This window comes from Elgaria multicarinata, chromosome 3 (genome assembly GCF_023053635.1).
Source record: "Elgaria multicarinata webbii isolate HBS135686 ecotype San Diego chromosome 3, rElgMul1.1.pri, whole genome shotgun sequence".
NCBI lineage: Eukaryota > Metazoa > Chordata > Lepidosauria > Squamata > Anguidae > Elgaria > Elgaria multicarinata.
Window position 1 is genome coordinate 47191994 of NC_086173.1, and position 10323 is coordinate 47202316.

General features: G+C 51.7%; 1 protein-coding gene across 1 annotated transcript; it reads left to right on the forward strand.

Moving 5' to 3' along the window:
• Positions 1–3247: 3247 nt before the first annotated feature.
• Positions 3248–9789, forward strand: CBX4 (chromobox 4). The gene is made up of 5 exons (XM_063120145.1): positions 3248–3346; positions 3479–3522; positions 4637–4702; positions 7443–7509; positions 8404–9789. Exons 1-5 carry the CDS (start codon positions 3278–3280, stop codon positions 9772–9774), a joined length of 1617 nt encoding a protein of 538 aa, XP_062976215.1. The 5' UTR covers positions 3248–3277; the 3' UTR covers positions 9775–9789.
• The last annotated feature ends 534 nt before the right edge of the window (positions 9790–10323 follow it).

The window sequence follows — 10323 nt, forward strand, 5'->3', positions numbered from 1 at the left end:
CACTCTTTCCTTTTTCCACTGGCAACTGAATGACCACCACCACTACCACGCAGAACAGGGCAGGGTCGCTTGAGAAGAAGACTCTAAAAGGATCCAGCTAGACGCCCCTAGAAAAAGCCCCGAATTGTGGTGTTCTTCTTAAAACACACTCACTCACACACAACCAATTTTGATAACAGTGTACAATATTAATAACCCAAGAATGCATCCCGAAGAACACTTCATCCGGATTAGTTACCGACTAAACCGACCTAACCACTATGTAATGCCCACAGTCGAGAGGCTTAAAGCTTTGCAAGAGGGTTGGCTCCCCACAGACTTTTAACGTATGCTTGTACGTGGAAAGTCTAATCCTCTGTGTTTATGAATACAGACGCAAGGAATGCTAGTTATTCTGGATTAATGCAGGATAGAAGGAAAGGGTCTTGTAACGTGCAACCTGAGTAGCAGGTCCACGTGAATGGAGCATCGCTGACACACGCTCTGTACGCACTGCTCCCGTGTAATTAAGTGTCCGCACTGATTTGAGTAGATTGAGGACGCACGATTGTACCTTCACTTATCTAGATCCCGGAGAATGTATAACTTTTTGCGAGGGCGCACGAATGCCGCCATACAGTCCGCCCTCCTCATCTAGTTCCTGAGCCACCAGTCTCCAGGGGAATCCGGGCGGCTGCGCGGTATGTGTGTGTGTGTGTGTTTAGTTTTCACAGAGTGGCGCTAAATTCCCCCAGACGTCAGTAGGGGGCGCACTGATGGGCAACTGAGCGAAGATGACGAGGCTGCTGCTTAAAAATCCAACTAGCGGCACGTGGGGGGGGGGTATGGAAAGGGGAAAAGAAAAATGAGGGCTGTGAGCATCCTTCAAACGGTTCGCCTTTCTATGATTTTGAAGCGAAAGGGTGTTGAGAGCTAATGAAGAACGATGCGGTTCAGCCATCTTTCCACGGTGCTGAATAGATGGCTGCCGGAGAAGCAAGGGACGCTCCCTTTCCTGGGAATTCCTTTTGCCAGTGCAGATTCCGGATCGCCTGCACAGTCAGACGCACATACATGCGCACGCCCCAGTAGTTTGGGGCCCACAAGTACACTGCTTGGGTTTTCAGCAACATCTCACACATCCCCTTGGCTTCGAGGGAAGGACGATTCCTTCCCTGTGGAAAACTCCCTTTTACTTAAATTAATGCACGTCCTCTCAGACTTGAGCTCCCAGAACTACGCGATGTAGACAGTGGACACTACCCCAGCCCCGCTTTCCTGCAACCTCACTTAGCACACTCCAGACCCGATTCGGAAAACGACTCTCTGTGTGTGTGTGTGTGTGTGTGTGTGTGTGTGTGTGTAATGAGCTGCAAAATATTCCTTCTGGCACTGGCCGCAGGGCTAATAAAATGAGCCAGTGACCCCATATCTCATCAGAATAGACCCTTGCCTTAAGTCCCCCCCCCCGTCCAACACCCCCCCCCATGAGGCCACAACAAACCCCAAGGTTACTCCGTAAGGTGCGAGGCACCCCTGGGCAGATATCTCCTGCTGGAGGTTTCCGCAATAGAAACCTAGAGCCGTACAATTTTGTGCACCTCTCTCGGCTCCGATTCGAGTATGATTGCTCCGAGTCCGGAGGCAATCTGGATCGGCTCTAGCTCTCCCTCCCTCCCCCTATTTCCCGCCCGCCTTGTGTGACGACTGACAAGGAGAATTCGCCGCTTTCCCACACACTTTCTTCACCTCAGAGAATATCACCTTGTTCGTTCCTTAGACTACCCCAGCAAGCTGGGAGAGATATAGGAAGTCCCCCCACCCCCACCCCCACCGCAGTAATTCCTCTGCCTCTCTGGTCCAGACTCCTGCCTTCCAGATCTTCTGAGGTTGCCCTTCATCGCGATTCCACAGTCGATCAACAGCTGGCTGGTTTCCATTGTCTGCCCGTTGCCAACACAGGCATTTATCTCACTCGACTTCTCTGCCACTGGTGACGAGGATTAAATTTCGCCCACGACGTTACTCAAATCTTCCATGGCGGGGTCAAGACAAGAGGACTTTAACGCAGCCTCCTCGTCAGGACACAGACACAGCACCTTTCGTTGGCCCCGTGCCCTTTCTCAGCTTCTCCCGGTCACCTTAAATTCTACTTTCCTCACCCCTCGCCTCTATATTTCCACTTCTTTTTCATCTGGAGTAATTAAAAGGCTCCTAACCAGGCGAATTATTACAGCCATGGCCTCATTGAAACTGAAAGCATTTGATGGCCATTTTTAAGAGGGTCGGGATTCAAGACCCAAGAACTCGAAGAACCCCTTCAATTCTCCAAAGACAGGGAATTTTCTGTTGCGAACCTAGGCTGTCCAAGTGGATGAACGACGGGACCTTTCTACATTTCTCCCAACCCAACGGCGGATTTGAACCTTGCCCACGTTGCCCGTCTGTACCAGCAAGAGTCGCGGGTCTCCTTTAATCTAAAGGACTCGGCTGTAATTTAAAAGGCTCTTTCCCCACTGCAGAACAATTCTGCAGAATAAAATAAAAACGCCCCTTTACGCTTCCATGGAATGTTGCCCATGGCCCTCGTTTCTGATGCCACCACAACTCCAAAGCGAAAGCGCCCCCTGATTTTCCTGATGTCGCTTTGGTAACTTCTCCTGATTGGGCCCCGATGCTGAAAACCCAAACCCGGGGTCCTTAGCTGCATAAAGCTGTGTCACGGGGGTACAGCCTGACTGAGGCAGTGACGACTGGAGGGTACCGATGCAGCTGCTATCCAAAGGAACTGTATTTTATCCTAGAGCCGTTTGCACGGCTGGACTTCTAAATATTAGTGTGGGGGAGAGTAGTTTGCTGAGCAATGGAGAAGCCAAATCTACACACACACACACACACACACACACACACACACACACACACACACACACACACACACACACACACACACACACACACACACACACACACGCCTGCAATGGGGGAGGGGTGTAAATCCAGCTCCATCACCCCCGCCTCCCGAACGTCCTCTCCTTCCCCCCTCCTCCCTTTCCAACCCCCTCGGCCGCGCTGAGCCAATCCTGTGGCCCCGTTTCTCTTTGACAGGCCGTGAGGTCCCCGCCCCTTCTGACGTCTCTGGCAGGATTTGCATGAGTTGCGCCGCTGCGAGAGGCTGGAGTTCAGTTGTCTGGAAAGGCGAACCGAGCGGAGAGCGAGAGTTGCTTTTGCCATCCATCCATCCAGACGCGAGCCCCGAGCTTTCCCCGCCCGCCCCCCGTCCCTCCAGAAAAAAATAAACATGGAGCTGCCGGCGGTGGGAGAGCATGTCTTCGCCGTGGAAAGCATCGAAAAGAAACGCATTCGGAAGGTGAGCGAGCAGCGCTTCATGAAGCTTCTGGGTGGAGGACGGAGAAGGGAGGGCTCTTGGTCTGGGGCAGGCTGTGGCGGCTCTTGCCGGAGCCTGACGCCTTCTCTTCTCTCCCCCGCACTGTCTTTGCAGGGCCGAGTGGAGTACCTCGTCAAATGGAGAGGATGGTCCTCCAAGTAAGTCCCGGGAAGGGAACGGGGCCACAAGGAACCGAGCTGCGGCTGCCCTGTCTTTAACGCGGGCTGCAGAGCCTGACCGCGTCCCCGCTAACGCTCTCCCGTGCAAATCCGGAAAATGCCTTGATTTTTAATGCATGCACACAAAAAAGCGGGGGAGGGGGAGTATGATTGGGGGGGAGTTAGACAGAGAGACAAGGTCGTGGGGTGCACAGCCAACAAGCTTGGGAGAAGGAAGGCAAGGCGGCGACTGATGATCAGCAGTTGCAGAAAATGGCTTCTTTCCCTTGGAAAGCAGGCTCCATATTGCAGAACCGAGCAGCCCAGGGATCAGCCGGAGGGGGGGGTGAGGGGGGGAAGAAGGGAAAAAACCCATAATTAAAATAGTAATAATTTTTAAAAAACAGCCCGCCTTAAATCCTCCGAATCTGATCCGGGATGGAGAGCGTAGGGAAAGGCAAGCACTGTCACCACCGGCAGGCAGCCCGCTGCCCTGCTGGCAGGGAGGCGAGGCTGCGGATTTAACTTGACCGACCCTCCATACTGCTGCTACTACTGGATCGAAGGAGATGTTCGTGAGGGGTGGTCTTTGCGGGGGTCTGGATGACAGAACCGAGCGAGGAGGGCGAAGGAACTGGGCTGGTTGGATGCCGAGATGGCGGACGAAGTGGGGTGGGGGGTGCAATTGGGGTGGGTTGCTAGCTCCGCGAGAGGAATCGGTGGGGCTTTGAGAACCCTTCACCACGGCACGCATGGAATTCCTCCGGAATAATAACAGCGCTAAATAAATATAATCTTCTCCGTCCGCTGCCCTCCCGCTCCTTCCTCCTGTGCCCATCCCCCTTCGCTGAGTAGCGGCAGTCCAGAATGCGCACTTTGAAATGGGTCCTGAAAAACGACGGCGGCTGGGGGGGGGGGGGGGAGGACGGCAAGTGGCGGCAGCTAACGCAGCCAGTCTCTAAAATGGCCCCTACACGCAGCTCGCTGCCAGTGTGTATGTGTGTGTGGGGGATTCTGTAAGTGTAGATAGTTCGGAGGCGGCAAATGATAGTTATTGCTCCATATAGCTAAGCGTTGTTGCTGTTTCAAAATCTCCCTTCCTTTCCTTTGCAAGATACAACACGTGGGAGCCAGAGGAAAACATCCTGGATCCAAGGCTACTAATCGCCTTTCAAAACAGGTGAGACTTTACATTGCAAAGCGGTGGCGTGGTGGTCTGCACAAAACTGTAGCCTTTAGAGGTGCGAACCAGGGTAGGGGGACCTCGAAACAGCCGCAGTGCTGGGGTGAAGCCCTCGCACGGAGGCGGGTGAGAATTTGGCTCATTATCCTCGCATGCCGAGTTTTCAGAGCACCTTTCTCCCGCAGCAGTTCGGAGGGAACGTGGCAGCCTTGTGCAAGGGGCGCTGCGCCTTATGGAACTTCACTTTAAACCCCTCGCCACAGCGTCGCAGGGACTTCCTTTCCAGCCCAGAGTTGCCTGGCTGGCTCGTTGCAAGGTGGTGCTTGCACGTGACGGAAGGGAGCGGCGGCGTGTTGTGTGTGTGGGTACTGTTCGCTGCCTCGCTGCTGCGGCTGCCTCTGCTGCACTTGACAATTTCTGCAAGTCTCCCCGGGAGGAATCGGGCTGCTGCAAATCGCCCTCCCTCCCCCATCTCCGAGGCGTCGAGCGTTTGCTTGCTACTTGCAAACTCTCGCAAGTGGCAAGCGGTGTTTGGCGGTTGCAGACATTGCATCTGCTTGCACTTGCAAACAAATGCACTCCGGTTAGAGCCTGGGCCTGGCCTAGCGGGGAATTTCATCGATCGCTGGAGTGCATTTGGTGGGTGGTTGTCAGGGGCTCCCCTCCTATTTGCTTGCGCCTGACTTCCTGCAGGATTTTGGCGCAAACTGGAGTCTACGCGTGAGGCGGCAGCCAGGGAGACGCGCGGGGTTTCCCTTCCTCCGCCCCCCAGAGTGGCCACGCCTGACGCCTGCTGGTGCGGCCCCTTCTGAACTCGCTGCATGTGCTCTCCGACTGGGACAGGAGACTGACCTTGGGACTCCCGGCCTTGCAAAGTCTCCAAAGCGGGGGCTGGCGGGGGAAAGAGGCGGAATCTGCCGCAGCCTGAGCCACGAGAATGGGAAAGACTGCGCTCTGTGCTTTATTATACTGCCTGTCCCTTGCCGTGCAGCTCCGGCAATCCCTTGAGCGTGGGGGCTGCACCTGGCTGGGCACCGCCCCCTCCCTTTCCCGGGCTCAATCGATAATTGGGTTACTTTGCAGTTAAGCTAAGCTGAGAAAGGTCTCTCCTCTCTCCATGCAGCCAGTGAGCTGGCCTGTGAGGCAGCAGTAAGGGGCGGCGGGGAGGGGGGTCTTTATCTGAATCCTAATGAGGTGATTAGCATCCAGAGCAGCTCCAGCTTTCCTGCAGAGTTTGCGGCTCCCACCTCCCTGGCGGTGCCTGGGAGGAAAGTTGAAAGTCTGCTGCTGGTTACCCAAACACTATAGCCCTGATAAGGGCATCTTCTGACTCCCACCCCCCTAGCCCCTGTCGTTTACCTGTGATTTGCTTATCGGATGTGCTAGTGCACAAGATTACCCCACACATCTGCTAGTGCATCTGCTAGTGCTGGTGTGGCTGTTTTGCATGCAGCTGTAAGGTCCCACTATTCTTAGTGCTCCATTTCAAGAGAAGTGAACCAGGACCCTAATAAAGTGGAATGCCTTCTCTGTGGCAGGGAAGACAGTAAGCAGAAGTGATAGGTTAAAAGTTAGCCATCATGTTTGCTTCCTGATTCTCCTCCCTGTTTTCCTGTGGATGTATGCTCCCTTTGATTCCAATGGTTTCCTAGGACTGAAACTTTATAGCCAAATACTAAACTTGCTCACTTGGAAATTAAACCAACTGAGTTTAAGGGGGCTTACTTCCTAGTAAGACATACTGTGCATAATTTACTGGTAAATACCATTGAACACAGTGAGAACTATTTCTGAATAGGCTTGGATAGCATTGCAGAAGCTGCAATCTAAGCATACCTACAGTGCATTTGTTTTGATATTTTAAGATTACAACTCATAAGAAACATTGCATAGTTATTTGAAAACCGAGGTAAAACTGGCTTCAGAAGAGAGATACTTTCAACCCTGTTTAAAGTTGTAGACTTGAGGGATTTGGCCAGAGTAATTCAATGGATTGTACTGTTGTGAAAGATGAGATTAGCTGATCTCAAGTGTTACTGCTTTTTTATATCTGAGAAGAGCTGGAAAAATGTTGGGCTCCAAGGGACCCTGGGGGAAAGAATCCCTGGATTTGCCTATAAATTCCTAGATCTTGATAATATTTTAGTGATTATATATGTAGGCCATCTTTATGCACAAAGGCTTCTTCTTTTTGCATTTCCTATCTCTTCATGTTCAATATAAAGTCCATATTGGCTTGTATGTAAATACAGTTTTAAAATTATGCTCTTCCACTTTCTGTCTGGCCCTTTTACATATGTGAAGGGAAGGTTCAGGGGTGCTTTTTAGTGTTTTGTGAAGATGTTTGTATAATTCCTTTCCTTGCCAGCCATTCTGTAGATTTCATTCTTCCACACTGGAATAGCATACAATACAGGGGCTGGAGGAAGCAGTGCCTACTACCTTGTGTTAATCCCTGTGACCTTCTAGTATTTCATCTTTTGCTTTTCATGCTGTAGGTTCCTTCTCTTGCTTTTGTGTACTAAATGGGCAGCCCAAGCCTGTGCATCTTTACTTAGAAGTCCCACTGTGTTCAATGGGGTTTGCTCCCAAGTAAACATGCATGGGATTGCAGCCTTCATCTTGTGTTCATGCTTAATCAGAAGGATAAAAGCAGCCCTCCCCCAGCTCCTCTTCAGTGCACTGTAGAAGCGGAGGTTTCCTAATTGCATCTCTATTGATTTTTATGTTCCTTCAGGGAGAGGCAGGAGCAACTTATGGGATACCGCAAACGAGGACCAAAACCAAAGCCACTGGTAGTTCAGGTAAATTCAGTCAATCCTTCTGTCCGTCCTTTTCTCCAAATGAGATGAGACAAACAGTAACACTGATGAGTCTTGAAATCTTGCTGAACAGGTTTTTACAGAAGGCTGTATTATTGACTGGTGTGTTTTTGTTTAATTAATAAACATCCACTTCCTTGTCTAGTGCCTTTCCCTGGGGAGGAGAATTTCATCTTGGTGTCATCATGTTCTTGGAGACTGTGTCTGTGTGTGTGAGAATACTGGTTCGTGCATACACACACACACACTTCTTAATTGTAAATGCTGGAGAGGAAGCCCTGTCGTGCCCACTCTCTCTATACTAACATGGCACAGCAAATGTAGGGCTGTGTCTTGGATGAGACTTCTGTACCCAAAAGAGTTTCCTTGGCAGATGCTGTAAAACAGCAGAAGGAAGATTGTTGGCTATTATTCACCAGCTTGTATTCCCTCTTGCATAGCTCCTCCAGCTATGAAACACAGTTCCTACTTCAGTGGTGGAGGTCAGAAATGCACAATGCCTGTGCCTTGGCAAGAAATAGGTAACTGGAGACAAGGTGTAGCTCACAGCCATGTTTTCTGTCTGCACTCCCAGTTGCTCCTTTCCTTGATTCTTTGCACACATTTCTTAGGCATTCTTTGCCCTTGTGCTCAAAAGGACGATTGATTGAAAGGATGGCTTATCACCTCTGGTTTCATGTAAGAGGAAGGATAGAACAAGGTTGTATTAAGGACAGGCATTGAGAGCATCCCTTAATAATGGTTGCTGTAAAAGTTCTCTGTGTGCTATAGGAACTTGCTTAGATCTGCTTTAATAGGTTCAGTAAGATTTGCTGACCTTTCTTCCTTTGAAGTACTTAATGGACCTTTCCCCCACCCCCCTCCTGCTCTTTCCAGTTGCCGTCTTTTGCACGCCGCTCTAACATCCTCACTGGCCTCCAGGACCCTGCCATGGAGAACAGGCCCAAGCTGGACCTTGGCAGCTCTGGCAAAAGCCAGCAGCATCAGTACGAACTCAACAGCAAGAAGCACCACCAGTACCAGCCGAACAGCAAGGAGAGCAACATCAAACACCAGTCTCACAGCAAAGGGAAGTACTACTACCAGCTGAACAGCAAGAAGCACCATCACTATCAGCCTGATCCCAAGATGTACGAGGCCCACTACCAGCCAGGCAGCAAGGAGCCACAGCAGGGACAGGCCTGCATGGACCACAGCAAAAGCCCGTTGATGTCCCAGTCAGACAAATGGTCCCACGACTCAGCGAAAAGGTTGCTGAACCCAGTTAAGAATCTGGGTGGCATAGAAGGAAAGAATGGGTCAGAGAAGAACCTCTCCAGCGGCACAGGGCCACCGCCGCCACCTACCCGGGACGGTGTGGCCAGCAATGGTATTGGTGGCAAAATGAAGATAGTTAAGAACAAAAACAAGAACGGCCGCATTGTGATTGTCATGAGCAAATACATGGAGAACGGCATGCAGGCCGTGAAGATCAAGTCTGGAGAGCCACCCAAGAAGCGGGTGGCTGAGGACAGGACTAAGAAAGGGTCTGAGGATAGGCAGGAGTCGTGGAAAAAGCCTGGGGAGGAGAGATGGCTGGGCAGTGACCCCAAAGGAAAATCTGGGGCTGAGGCAAGTCAGGTTCCGACCGAGCTTGGAAGCAGCCCCGCAAAGACGTCTGTCCCAGGCAAAGTCTTGCCCATTCCCGAGCATCAGCCTCTGCAGCTCACCACCAGGCCCGACCGAGGCCCGTGGTCCCTGGATTCCAACCAGCAGGAGCACGGTCCTGCCGCCATGGGACTGAGCCTCTCGCCCAGCTGTGGGGGCCTCCGGAAGCGCTGCCTCTCCGAGCCCCATGGGGACAAGGAGAGTGTGAAGAAGCGCCTCACTTCCAGGAGCATCAGTGCCCCCACCTGCCTGAGCCCTCCCACCCCAGAGAGGCCTGAACCCCCCGCTACCCTCCCCGTCTCCCAGCCTGAGGTCATCCTCCTAGACTCGGACTTGGATGAGCCCATAGACTTGCGGTGCGTCAGGGCTCGGGGAGATGGCGAGCCTGGCCTGGTGCAAGTTAAGTCGGAGACTGTGCCGGCACCAGCGGACAAACCGGCGTCTGAGCCTCTGAAGCAGGTGGAACGCTTTGAGGTGGAGGCCGAGGAAGAAGAGGAGGAACCCCTGCAGGAATTCAAACCTTTCTTTGGGAATATAATAATTACAGATGTGACAGCGAACTGCCTGACTGTGACCTTTAAGGAATATGTCACAGTGTGAGGAGGCTCTAAGGCAGGCTCCTGGTACTCTCCCTTGGCAGCCTGGCTCCCTCCTCTAAGGTATTGGTCTACCCAGAATAACTCAATGGCACTGTGTGCAGGGCAGGTCCTACTGAGATCGGACACCTCCCTGCCCTGGAAGAAGATGCTGGGGGAGCGGGGTGGGGTGGGGGGAAGCAGCAGCCAGCTGCAGGCCCAGAGGTTCTGCTTTGCTCGAGGTTGGTTCGTGCAGTTCCATCTCTGCCCTCTAGGGGACTTGGGCATCAGGATGTGGTGAGGTGTTCAATTAACTCACGGGAGAGTTACATAGTATTATATTTTAACAGTGCTAACTTGTTGAGTGGTTCTTGCTCCCGTTTGTATGTGGTGTTGCTGAAAATGTATTGTTTGAGCTGAAGGCAGGCCTCCCCAGGTGGACCATGCAATTATATTTATTTGTAGGTATTTATATAATGAAATATAAAAAGCCTAGATTTATGGAGTTCCCTAGATTGCCCCAATATATATATATATAATTATATTAAATACATATATTATATATATATAAGTA

Excerpts from the sequence above, each read along its gene's own strand:
- CBX4 (XM_063120145.1), top strand. The coding sequence starts at position 3,278 with ATGGAGCTGCCGGCGGTGGGAGAGCATGTCTTCGCCGTGGAAAGCATC. Across the intron at positions 4,703-7,442 it reads CTAATCGCCTTTCAAAACAG|GGAGAGGCAGGAGCAACTTA; the intron begins GTGAGACTTTAC and ends ATGTTCCTTCAG. Across the intron at positions 7,510-8,403 it reads CAAAGCCACTGGTAGTTCAG|TTGCCGTCTTTTGCACGCCG; the intron begins GTAAATTCAGTC and ends TGCTCTTTCCAG.